Raw genomic sequence first — 13,397 nt, forward strand, 5'->3', positions numbered from 1 at the left:
CCTTAATTAAGCAAATTAATTGTGACTTAAATCAAGCCAAACATTTGGGTATGGATCTCTTATGAAAAAAGGCTAATTAAAGAAATATTTGGTAGTTGCAAAATGCAGCACTGTGTTTGGGAATAGAATAGATTTTTTAAATTTCATTTTTATGCATACATTTATTGATGATCTAACAGCCTTCTAGCTGGTGTCAGTGTAGTCAAATAAAGCTGATGTGCAAGGCCGCAGGAAAATAAATCACACAATCTGATTTGCACAGTCTGTTTCCATATTGCCAGCGTGATGAGCTACTTTGTTTTTTGAATGGAGCAAATGATATTTGCGTCCAGTTGATTTATTGACAGTTCTGTCAAACTGCCACGAAATGAAACAGTAACAGAACAGCTAAATATTGCAGAGAAACATGGCGAGAAGAGCAGGGTCTGCTGGGAGGGTTGCCTGAGTGATGTGCAGGAATGCCGCCCCGAAAGGGATGTGGTGCGTTCCCTCTGCCAGTGAAAAATGAACTGCTATTCACATGCTTTTCTTTCCATAGGGAGAAGCTGTCTGTGGCTCGTCTGCAGCGAGAAGTTGCACGAAGCAAGAGTGAAGGAGCAATGGTAAGCTGAAGCAACTCGCTGCTTTGCAATTCTTAACTACTTCAGGCCTTAGGTATGTTTTGATTGCTGAAGGTGGTCACTGAGGCAGTAAGACCGTCTTGGACACAATGATGGGTTGCCAGTGATGTATTCATTAATCTGAGGAAACTCAAGGTTCTATCTTGGCTTCTTTGGAAAAGCTCTGGTAGGGAAAAGCTCTTTTCTTTTCCCTGCTTCTGGTGCTTACAGGAATTGAAAGCAAGACAAGCACGGAAAGGCAATTTCAGATCAAAATGCAGTAGATTTAGTTGCCTGTTAAATCTTAGCCAGCCACAGAAAAATGGAGGAATACATGCACAGAAGCTTTAAAAATTCCCTCCATCTGATAAATTTGTAAATCATGTAATGCTCCTTATAGCCTTATTTTTCATGTAGCAATTTATGAGATTAGGCTTGTGAGCAAAAGTTGAAAAAGGAGATTTTTGGTTAACTGCAAGCCTTAATTTATAGAGTGCCTTATCTATTCAAAACAATTTTTTTAGGAGCCAACATGTGCTGAGTGTGCTTAATTACTTAATATCTAAGGAACTTTTCCCATCTGTTAAGGAGTTTGTTTGTCCCTGTCTTCAGATAAAATGTCTTGGGTTTCCAGAGGATAAAGCAGATGAGTTCACAAACCTTAAAACCCAAACCAGTCCCCTTGAACATACTCATGAAACTGCTACTCATTTGAGTGAGTTGCATAGTTGGCCATGAACGAATCTGGTCCGAAGTTTGCTTGACTTGGTGGGGAGAAGCTGTAGAGGGTCTCTGGGAAGTGGATGCTGTTAGCTGTGTGTTGCAAGGTCCTTAAAAATCTCACCTGCCTGCAATGAATGCATTTTATAGATCATTGTTAGCTATCAGTAAAATGCAGTGAGATTTGGAGGGACCTGAGTGACAGGTAGGAAGCAATCAGCTCTGGAGCTATTGCTCCCACCATGGCTGCAGGTGGCTCCAGCAGAGCTGGGGATGCCTTGCAGAGGGCTTTTCTGGTGGCCTTTAGGCTCTGCATGCCTTGTAGAGAAAGGGAGGACACGAGCAGCATGTGCCAGGCACACGAGTGTGTGACTTGCCCTGGCCCCTGGTGCATGCCCAGCATAACTGTGGGAGCTGCTGCCCTCTCCCATCCTGACACCACCCCAGTGTACATGCCCTTGGGTCTGCAGCATGGCTGGGTTGGCCACAGGAAGACTTTGAGGTGGGGCTGAAGGAGTCGGGAAGACTGGCCACTGGGTAACGTGTGTGTGTTGAGGCAGAAGGCCTGGAGGAACTGAGAAACAAACTTTTATCAGGTTAAGTTACAAGAGTCTGTGACTGAGAGAAAAATCTTGCTGCCTCCAGGAGGAATTTTGGTGGAAGAAGAAGGGCAGAGATCAGGCACTGGATTTGCAATTGCATTTTCATTTTCAGTGTAAACAAATTTCAAAATCTGGGAAGAGCTGTTTATTTGAAGTGCTTCCTTAATTTTTTTTTTAAATTAGCTTTCCCTTGGAGGCATAGAAATAATATCTTGAGTGTAAAATATATTTAGTGGGATAATCCAGGACTTTATGAAATGAGCAATATTGATTAACCTTCCAGAGCTGGTAAGGCTTTTGGTATATGTGCCCTTCTTGAGATCTCATCTCATGAGAGTCAGGCACTTCTTGTACCTTTTCCTGTGCCCCATTAATCCCCTAGCCCTGCTAACCAGAGTGCAATTTTGTATAATTTGTTGAGAGGCTGAGTGTTATATCCCGTTAGGAGCTGATAGGTAGCTCTCCAGGGGTGCAATCTTCCCCCAGGGTAAGTACTAGGTAGTTTTTCCCCTCTCGCCTGTGGGGTAATTTCCACAAGTATCCTGCTACAACAGCCAAGGATAAGTGCACCCATAGAGACAAGTGCTTTGAAGCTGTTGATGTATGGAAACTTCTTTGTGTCTCAGAGCTCAGAACTGGTGATTTTAATATGAAACACAGCAGACATTAATTAACATTAATGAACTTGCTTGACTGTGAGCAGTTTGAGAGCAGTAAGGGTCCAGGAGCTGGAGTGTTTGAACACAGGGGAGGCTGGGGATGAAGTAACTTCTTAGCCTGCATTCTCAGGATGTGCAGTATGGAGCCTGCAGCATATACCAGATCCATAGTTTTGGGGCAAATACTTTAAAAAGATCCACAGCAAAATCTTGGTGAGGGCAAACAGCCCAGCTTGGCCTTTGTCAAACAGCGAGGCTTCCTCTGTAGAGCGTACCTGCAGGGTACCAAACCCCATGTCTGCTCTTTCGGTGTCCCATCGAGAACATTTCTCATACCAGGCATGAACTGGGGCAGAAAGCACAAGGAGCTGTGCTGCCCTGCTGCTGCCCTGCCTCCCAGGAACTGTGCAAAGCATCACACAAGCCTTTTGCAGGGCGGCACCTTATGTAATACCTGCTTGTTTCTTGCTTCTGAAATAAAAAGGAAGAAAATTATTTGGGTTTTGCAGTCAGAGATCGGTCATGAGGGTAAGAGTGACGACGTTATGTCAACCCAGGCTCATTTTAAGGATGACCTGTCCCTGCGTGTGCTGCCCTGCCACTGGCATGCTGGAGGGTTTGCCCTGACCTTCCTGGTTCCCATTTGACACCTATGTGATCGCAGTGTGAGAGAGCCATGGGTACTCTTCCCTATTACCTTCCCAGCACAAGTCGAGGGGAGAAGATATTATTTAGGATTTGCTTCCCTACATGGGAGGTCACATCAGTTACCATTTGCTGTAGCCTGCAACCAGCTGTTGCCTTTTTGCAAGTGGTGCTTCAAAGTGATGGGTAGGAAAGGCTCCCAGTGCTCGGGTTCACCCAGCATCTCAGGAACCGCTGCAGTAAGGTGGACACGTACGTAAAATCCACAACAATGAATAAATACAAAGCATGTGCTATAGAAATTACTTACACTGTGGTATCTTTGTACATCTTTGTACATCTGTATACATAATATATGTGAGTGATGATGAAATGCATGTTTATGATGAGATGTTTTCCCGAGGAGACCTCAGCTGAAGTTGAAGATCAGGCACTGTGTCCCGTCTGCAGGACTAGTGTGTCTGCTCCATGTCAGTCCTCATAGGAAATGGGGGTTTTAGTATGTCCCACAGTTACCTTTCTCATGACTGATTTATTGTTGGAAGTAGCGAATTACTGGAAAGTACTATAGAAGATAAAATGACGATTCTTAATTTCAAAGTAAATGTTTATCACCAAGAATACAAATTACCTGTGATACGTTTTTTTCCATATGATTATATGGAAAATCTGCTACCTTCTAGGTAGGATTGAGTGAGTATGAATTTATAATTACTTGAATTAGAACTGAACAAATTCAGGCTATGAATCCCATATAGTTGCTTTGGTTTCTTTATTTCATGAACCATCACCAGTAAGTATCGATTATCCATTATCAAAATGCACAATTACTTACTGCCAATCCATGAATATTTCAGCAGCGTTGAGTCTAAATTGCCGTTTGGCTCTTCCTGTCACTTACAGACTTTAATTTCTTAATGGGCATGTTCACAATTTTCTCAGTCATTTTTCTTTTGACTCATCAAGGATATTTTACCTTTTTGTAAAGGAAAAGAAAATGATCACTTCTTATGTGTACAGTTCTTACTGCATTTGGTGGAGAGTGTGAAGGTGTCTGTGGTGACAGAGACTCCATTATTAAAATGAGCAGCTCTCAGAACAGATCACAGGTTTATTTCAAAACATAGCAAAGACTGACAACTGCTTTAGTCATCAAAGTTTTTTTTTTTTTTTTAGTCCATTACTTTGGACCTTTAGGACACAGAATGAGACTAGGAAAAGTGAAAAGTGTTCATTTTTGTGACATTGTCTTAACAAGTGAGCAGTGCCAGGTTATGAGAAATATGAGGGTAGAGCTCTTGTGGCAAGAATAAGTGTTGTGTTAGCAGAAGCTAGATTAAAAGCCTAAAATGAACTGAAAGTATAAACAGTTATGTGTTAATAACTTTGAATTCATTTAATAATACACAGAAAAATTAATTTTTTTTAGATTTGGTACCTTTATTTACGTATATGTTACACAGCTTTCTTTGTACTTCTCATCCAAGCCCTTTAATTCTACTCTATTTTCCATTAGTTCAGTGGCCTGTAACCTATACAAAAGAAATTGTACCACTCTGGCAATTTAGCTGTGAAGGTTAAAGTGAGATGATATTGCCTTTTATATCTACATGGGTTTTGCTTAGGGTGGGCCCTAGGCTCTGATTTACCATGTGTCCTGCTGCGTCTTTAAGTGACGCAAAGTGATTATCAGGGACTCTTCCTGGTACCGGTCTATTCCACACCTGCACCCTTTTGTTAAAAACCCACCATGTTAAGTGAATGTGAGGTCCCCACTGAATAGGTTTCCACCCTCTGGTAATCCTTCTGCATTAGATTGATTTATGAATGTATCAGATTCTTTGTTAGCATGTAAACCACTAATTAATTTAAAGCTCTCTGTGGAAAAATTAAAGCCCTGGTTAAGGCTTTCAACAGGCTCAGATGGTGCTAATAATGGAAAACCAAGTTATATTAATGAGTTTTGGTGCGATCAGCACAATTCTTGCTTCACAAACAGTTTTTGCTGTAAAACAGTAGAGACTGCAAGTTTTAAAATAAAGAGTGGAAGAAGTAAAAAGGAAAGGCAGAAAAAAAATTTGCAGCGTCAGTAAGATATCCCATTAGCACTAGGAACTGAGTCACTTCTGCTTGTTACAACTTTCTTAAATGTAATGTGTTTCGATATATGTAACAGCCTCTTAAAGAGCCACGGGAAGTGCAAACCAGTCTTTTTTCCCTGTTGAAACCAAAGTTGTACTGTAATCAGCTTTGAAAGGATCTCTGCCTCTTTTCCTCATCATGCGGTGCTGAACTGGAGCTTTCAAATGGAGATGGACATGTTGAAGTGCAGAAAAGGTCTTGATTGAAATCATATAAAAATTAAGCTGACCATATTATCTGTTTTCCCAAACTCCTGGGTGTTTTGTATGTAATTTTAGTTGTTTGCTCTTCCACTCAGGTTTAGACTTTTCATGTGGGTGCTAGTTTTGTAGTGAGAAGAAAGAGATCCGACGCTGTCTTGACAATGCTTTGTTGAGCTGAGTGAAATGAAGTTGAAAATAGAAATCCAAATATCCATCTTTTTTTTTTTTTTTTTTTTTTCCTTCAGGAAGCTTAAAATGCATGGTTATAACGGCAGCCCATGACTGTAGGAAATCGTGCTTTTCCCGCACCTCTCCTGCCTCTCAGCACTGCCCAGGCACTCGGTTTCAGGCCACCATCCTGGCTCTGTGGTCATCACTGCAACTGATATTAATACTGCCCCATTAATCACCTAGCAGGGAGCCCTTTGAAAGGACCATGGTCAGCATGTTCAGAGACCCAGCTCCTAACATCTGCACTACGTACATTGTTTTTATGGAGGAGGGGGAATCCTGAGATTGCTCTTAGGCTGAGGTCTTACAGATGGCAGCACAATGTAGTGCCACTAGTGCGGAGGCGCTTCCTGTCACTGGCATGATGAATCTCTGCAATTGCCTTCAGCAGCTGAGAAGGCCGTTGTTGCAGAAACACCCGGGTCACTCAAAAATGGATGATATTTAGTAATAAATGAAGTGTTAAAGGATGAGATACAAGGCTAAATTGTCTTTCCCAGCTTCTGTCTATGAAAACATCTATACCTGCTTTAATTAGGAAGAAGCAGAGAGAGAGGTAAAGTAACTGTTCTAAAATGTTTCTTTTATATTAAATGGCCTAAACTGGAATAGAAGCAATGTGACCCTTGTGCTGTCATCTCTGTGCAGCTGTGTGCTTATACACAGCTCTCAATGTTGTCTAGCTCCTTTTCCTTAGAAAGTTCATCATACAGCCCTCACAGAAACTCAGTGACATTAGCAGTAGTGGGCATCAGTAATGATTATGGAAATTCTTTACAATCCTAGTTTAATGCTCCTGGACCTCATCAATTGTTCATACTGCATTAGGCCAAATGTTCTCATTCACAATTTTGCAGTTTTATCTTCAGTGGTTTTAAAATAAAACCTTGTGTCCTATTTTGTTGTTTGCTTCAAATTTTCAAACATTTTCAGGTTTTGTGTTTTGAGGCTTTTATGAATCTGAGATTTCTTTATGACTTGAAATTTCCGACACCTTTCAACAGGCATTTTCCATTTAAAAAAAATTGGTGGTGTTGCTCACTCTTCCTGAAACAGAAGCACTGGGAGCCCGGTTGCCTCTGCTCAGAATTGTCTGCCTTTTGAAAGGCTATGCTACTTTTTCCTTGTTAATTAATTCCAGAGTCCGGTTTATTCACCAAATTCTACAGTAAATTGTTAAAATCCATTTACTTGCATTACTCTGTTTAAAGCGTAGCAGAAATGGTGAGAGCGGGTGTGGGAAGGTGGTGGAAGCTGGTGGTCTCCCTGACTCTGGCTTTCCACCAGGAGAGGGAGCTGCAGCCATTGCAAAGAGCACCCACCTCCACATTCCTGGTGAGAAACGAACCTGCGGCATGCTGGAAGTGCAGGCTTTTCAGCCTTCACAGGCATTTAGGTATGTGAAGCTGGAAGGCGTTAGCCGCAGTATTCTAAGTTACACGGGACTTTGAAGGGACTCTTGGTACTTGCCATTGCAGAGGCAGCGATAATCCATCCTCGGTTTTGGTGTTTACTCGCTCTGCTTCCCAAGGATGTTGTTGTAGGCACCAGCACTTTAAAGATCAGTACTATATTCAGAGGAGCAGAAATAAGTTGTGCCCCTTAGCTGGAATGCACCAGAATGGTCTGTCTCTTCAACAAGTTTCTGTGAGTATTTAGTCGACATAAAAACGAGTCAAATAGAATGATGTAAAATCACTGAACATAAGAAAAAAAAAAACCCAACACATAAAAAATGCGTTTATATAAGGTCTGAAAGTAAACCAGAGGCAAGCTGTAGAAAGTATGTCATATAAACTAAGTTACCCTCAAGTAGAAATTGCCATTTATACATTAGGTAACAAAGGCAGAGGATGTTGGAGTACAGAAAGAGGTTATGCAGCCTCATAGCATTTAGGGGTGTATGTGATATCAGAGTGGCAGTTGGCTTCAGCATGGAGCAAATCCTGCTATATGACTAGAAGCAGATGTATCACGCTTTAGGCAATACCTCATTGCCTGGTAGGAGTTATGCACCCATGCACTAACAACAGTGAATTGCAGCCATTTTCATATCAAAGGTTAAGCTCTGCAATCCCCAGCTCCTCCAGGCAATGGCAGGAGTTGAGTTGAGGAAGCCACACACTCAGTGGATTAATGTTTTTGCAGGAATGACCTGAATAGAGCCAGGGATCTGCAGGCTGCAGAGGCAGGACATTTACAGTGAGGTTTTATCTCATGCAAGAAAGGGATCACAGCTAGGACAGAATTAGTCACAACACCTGAGTCTCCGAAGAGGAAATAAGTTGTGAATGTATACACACTGGGCCAGCAATTTGTATTTTATGCGACTAGGAAGGTAAATTTATACAGATTAATAGTGGTGAAACTGCTGTGATATATGTGGCATTGCAATCTTTTTCTTGTAATAGTTAGGGAAATTATCATATTACAAGTAATAGAAATCACCAGATTTTTGTGTTTTTTTTTGTTTTGTTTTGTTTTGTTTTGTTTTGTTTTATTTATTTGGTTGTTTTCTTTTTTTCTTTTTTCTTTTCTTTTTTTTTCTTTTTTTTATTTTTGTGGCCAGCTGGACCAGGAGTAGGGTCTTTGATTTCTACATTGCTGTTGTCATCTAAAGATGAACTTAATTGTCACTCAGTGACTTTTAGTTTTTTGTGATATGTGGCATTAGTCCCTGCACAAACCAAGGGGGTTTTTGTCTGGGTTCAGAAGACTTCCCCTTTTCCCCCAAATGGGACAGAAAGGTTACTAGGAGGGAAGGAAAATTTCTGTGTAAGGAAGGCCAAAATTTATGTACCAAGAGTTTCACTCAGTTGTGCTGCTTCCATTAAATGCCCATTTATTTAAATGAATACAGTGCTCTCAGAGCTTGTAGCATGGAGTCAGTGCTGACAGTTGAAGCGAGTCAGCTCAAGCAGCACTTTAGATTGCCTTCTGTTAGAGTAGAAGCTCTTTACTGCAACGAGTCTTTAGTCAGCATCAAACACAGTGGAGCCCTGATTCATAATTGTCACACACCAAGGTGGCATAGTAAAGTGCTTTTCTCTTGTCCAGGTCCCTCTGGGTAGAGACAAAGCCTACATATATGTATATACATATATACAGAAACTAGTCTGTTGGAGGTGAATATAAGAGAGACAGCAGAAACTGTGAAAAAATGTTGGCCATTTCCAACCAATGAACACTTTGCAGATAGACATAAAAACCAGTCGCAGCTTATCTGGGCAAGTTTTGAACTTGTCAGTATTCTTTGTACCATTAAGCTCCATTAGCTTTGCTGTTCTTTTGTCTTGGCAGAGGATAATCACCCTTCTCTGCAACTTCAGTGAAAGATTTAAAAGAAATATTAAAACATAGTGAGGAAATGTGTTCCTGTACTAGGCTTACGTATCTTTGTACAGATTCATATAGCTTGAGCCGGCAACTGTGAGTCTTCCTTTCTTTTCCCTCCCTGCTCTAGTTCATAATCTTTAATTTGGTTTTTGATTTGTCAGGAATTTTCTTTTACATACTTTGTTTGTTTTGGGTCTGTATCTATTGCATTGTGATAAGGCATCTTTTGATATTTTATGGGATCTTTCATAATGAAGATCTCATGACATAGTTTTCCAAGTCTGGAACTAGTGATCAGACTCGCTTGCGTGTCCTGCAAGAGGAGACTGTCTAGACTGTGGGAATGACTGTGATGTTTGGACAGTGTTATTTCCATACCACTTGGCATGATGCATTCTGTAGTTATGCTACAGGAAACTAATGAAAGTACCAGGCTTAATGCAGGACATTACCTGGCTGGGAAGTGGCTTTCCTTCATTCTCCAAACTGTGCTGATAAGTTGTGCTTTCTGCACAGTACCCTACTGTGTGACTGTAAATAATCTGGTGCTTAAAACTCTTTGCTATATTCATTAAGGATCTTATTCTTTAACTTTGGTGTCCTGTAAGTCCTGTTGCAACCTTTGACACCTAAAGAATTTATAATTATGGAAAATACTTAATTTCTGATCTAAATTGCTCATTTGTAAAGCAGTCTTTATTCTGACTGCTGTTCATCTGCTTGCCTGTGTAGGTATTGAACTCTTTGGGGAAGAGGTGGGGTCTTACTGCGCATCTAAATAGTGCTGATTGCTACTTGAAGCTTGGGGTTTTGATGTGCCATGAATAATTGCAGCCCAGCAACTTGGGATGAATACCGAGAGGGGATTTGGCTCAGTGTGTGCAGTCCACTCAATTGTAATTTTGTAATTACATCTTTACGCTGCACATTTGTGATCAGCATCCATGGTGACAGTGCTTATTTAGAAATGATATCTGAGTGTGGAAGAAAAATTATTGTCTCTTGGGAACATCCTGTTCCTGGTAGTAGCTATTAAAAAATAGTCTGTGACAGTGACTGGCATGGTTTTGCATTTAAGAAACCTTTTCCATGGATGTTGCTAGAGGAGTGGGTCAGAATTCCTGGGTTGTTGTTGGAAATCTTGCATTATGTATGATTTCCCAATGTCATTGCTAATAAACCAGCCCAGAAAGGAGAACTTGTGATGTAGGAGATACCTCAAGGAAATACATGCATTAAATGAGAAGTTCACAAACTGAAACATGGAAGAGGAGGCAAGGGGAAGCCAGGGTGTGAAGAATGCATGCAGTTTAACACTTTTCAAAAGGAAAAACTTTAGAAGGGGTGTAAGCAAGTTAGCAGAAATATCCCAATGAACTCCCAGGAAGCACGAGTATCAGCTTCTGGAAATGAGTTTAAACCAACAGATACAGGAAGGAGGAATTTTTCTTAGTTTTGCTCTTTTCTTGTAGCTACTGACTTACTTGATGATAGCAGTTTGTCCCGCTAACCCTACAACAGCTGAAAAATTGAGCTAAACACCCTGAATCCCCTGAACCCAGCTCAACTTCGCTTTGCTTGCATGGTCAGTGCTTCTTTTCAGCCCCATTTAGACAAATCAATTATTTATTATTAAATTAAACTAATTAATTTAATTAATTAGTCCTGTTTAACCAGTGAATAAATTCAAAACAGCCTGAAAACTTGTTACTTTATGTTTTTTTTTTTCAAATTCTCTCAGGTACTTGCTTTGCAAACTCGGTCTGGCCCCTGAAGATCAAGTCAGTTCTTCTGCATGTGTGCATTGTCAGCACAGATAAAGATCTTGCAGTGGCATCTCTGTTAAAAATGCCGCTGGAGATGCACCAGCCAACAAAAAATCCACCACATTTCCCTGTTGCTTATAGTAGTGCCTGAAGTGCTAAAGGTCTGAATATGAAAAAAGGGGTACATTTGTCAGACAGCTAAAGTGACGGGACTCTGGAATACATGCAAGGAGCAACTGAGTAAATAAGCTATCTTTTTTACAGTTACCTACTACTGACCATTAAATGGGCTGTACAAGGGAACACAGAAAAATTGTAATAAGATCTGACATGTTCATGAGCAATGCTATGAAGAGCCTGGGGAAAAAAAAAAAAAGGCTGTATGGAAAGGTAGCTAGCAGCAAGGTAGTGATGCTGGAGGTGTTGAGTGTGTCAGCTGAGAAAAGCAAATAGAAGCATGTGCATGAAGATTTAAAACATTGGCATATCCCAGATCTGTGGGGGTCTGGTGGCACTGCAAAACGTTCTGAGCCATTTCTCGTGACTGGCATGGTGAGGTTCTGCTCCTCCCATCCTTCCAATTTTTCTTTAGCCTTACATCTGTTTAACTTCTTAATATCCTATTTATTAGCAGAAAATACAAATATATTCTTGAGAAGTCCAGAAAGTGAAGAAGCCCTAATTCTCCCCAGCATCAGGACAAAGAACATGTGCTGCTCCTAGTTTGTGAGTAAATCCCAGAGCTCCCTGGGCAGCAAAGTGGAATTCCACTGACTGATCCATTAAAGCCAAATAAAATTCTTAGAAGAGTAGGTTTTTTTCTAATGCTTATCCTATGTGTATCCTGCTGCGTAACTCGTATCTTGCTAATAACAGATCCAAGTGGGAAACGCTTTATTCAGCCGCATGCCCATTTGTTCTCTGAGCATTCAGTTCTTTAGAAAGGAAACCATTTATATCATCTAAAGAACATGTTGGTCAGTTACAGAGGGGAAAACCCATTCTCTTTGCATGCAGGCACACCGGCAGGGCAGATAAGCAGGAGTCATTTAAGATGTTACTGTCTCCCTGCTGGGGGTTACTGTTACCTCAGCAGAGTGGGTGGGGATTATGCCAGTGCTCCATCATTGCACAGCCTGCGAAGTTACTTCAAAGCACGTCTGGGTCTGCTGGTGAGTTCAGTTAAGCCCTTTGCCTTATACCCCATCCTGAGCCTTAAGCAATTCTCTGCTGACTTGAAAGGCTGGTGACCTCCAGCTAGTGATAAGGGGTGATCAGACTGAGGCAGTGACCTCTTCTACTATTGCGGTGGGATCTGGAAGAAACTTGGTGTCTGGGCCCTCCTTGTTACTTGTGCTCTGGGACAGTGTCCCTTCACTGAACCCTTTAGAGCGCATAGGAGGAAATGCTGCAGATACTGTATTGCTTTATATGAATTCCATAAGTCAAAATCAATACCAGATATAAACAGTGTAGCTTGAGTGACCTGTCACCCTTAATTGTCTTTTTACCTGTTGTCTTCTATGTTTTCTACAGACTGTTGTGTTGCAGGTGGGGCACTATTCCACTGTAGTAGGTTCCCTTAAATGGGTAGGCATCAATGTTTCAGAAATCAAAGTCCAGCATGACTACAAATTCATGGTTTCTTTCCACCCCACTCAGGCTAGACTTCATAGCCCTTTGCAAGTATGCCACAAATACTGTTTTCCAGTAATGTTTACATAGTGGCTTATCAAAATATTATTACCTGCTTAAAAGGAACTTGAATAAACCTTCTGAGTCCGAACTGAGCACTGGCTGTCATAGTTCATGCAATTTTTATAGACTCTCCAAACAATGCAGACAAGATCTGGAAACCGCCTGCCTTTTAAAACCCCCTTTGAAAACTCTTTCTTGCATTTTGAAAGTGTATCAGTTGTGGGACTACACTGGTTTACAGAGCTTAAGGTCTCTCTTTCCTCTCTCAAGTCTTTTCCTATGCTGGAACTTCATCCAAACTGACAGCAGATGTCTGTTGTTCAACTATAAAATAAACCCACGACATATAAAAAATTAAATGTAATCTCAGCAAGTGCAAATGTGGAAACCACCCTAAATCGTATGGCCTACAGCTCATCTCATGCACCAATACAGTATATGATTGTTTTGAAAGTGTTGCTGTAGGTCACAAAAAGTCCAAAGAACATGTAATGCACTTGAGAGTACTTCAGGCAAATCTTCTGGCCCTCACTGCAAGACTTCTCTTTTGATCTGAGAAGGAGTTTCTGATTACTAAATATAGGCAATGACCCTATGGGGAAGAACACTTTCTTGAACCTGGATCCTTTTCTAAATCACCTGGGTTCATTTATTCCTAGTCTTTGTTGTGTGAGTGGGGAGTTCAGTCCCATGCCCTGTTTTATTTAAATAAATTGACTAGAGAATGACAAGAGACTTGCAGTCTATCGTCAGCAAAGCATTCAACTCTGTGAATGTGGCTCTTGGAGAATACCTA

At 41.0% G+C, this 13,397-nt stretch overlaps 1 protein-coding gene across 11 annotated transcripts in view; it reads left to right on the top strand.

Moving 5' to 3' along the window:
- Positions 1-13,397, top strand: part of NCKAP5 (NCK associated protein 5) — a 530,111-nt gene that overhangs the window by 294,805 nt on the left and 221,909 nt on the right. For 10 of the 11 annotated variants that reach the window (XM_062605646.1, XM_062605676.1, XM_062605694.1 and 7 more), the window contains one exon: positions 543-602. In XM_062605646.1, the coding sequence (XP_062461630.1) occupies positions 543-602 (60 nt within the window). Of the gene's footprint in view, positions 1-538; positions 603-13,397 lie in introns of all 11 variants that reach the window. The other variant, XM_062605703.1, reaches the window with a different exon arrangement.

This window comes from Pezoporus occidentalis, unplaced genomic scaffold (genome assembly GCF_034315485.1).
Source record: "Pezoporus occidentalis ecotype Australia unplaced genomic scaffold, CSIRO_AGI_Poc_V1 ctg12, whole genome shotgun sequence".
NCBI classification, from domain to species: Eukaryota; Metazoa; Chordata; class Aves; order Psittaciformes; family Psittacidae; genus Pezoporus; species Pezoporus occidentalis.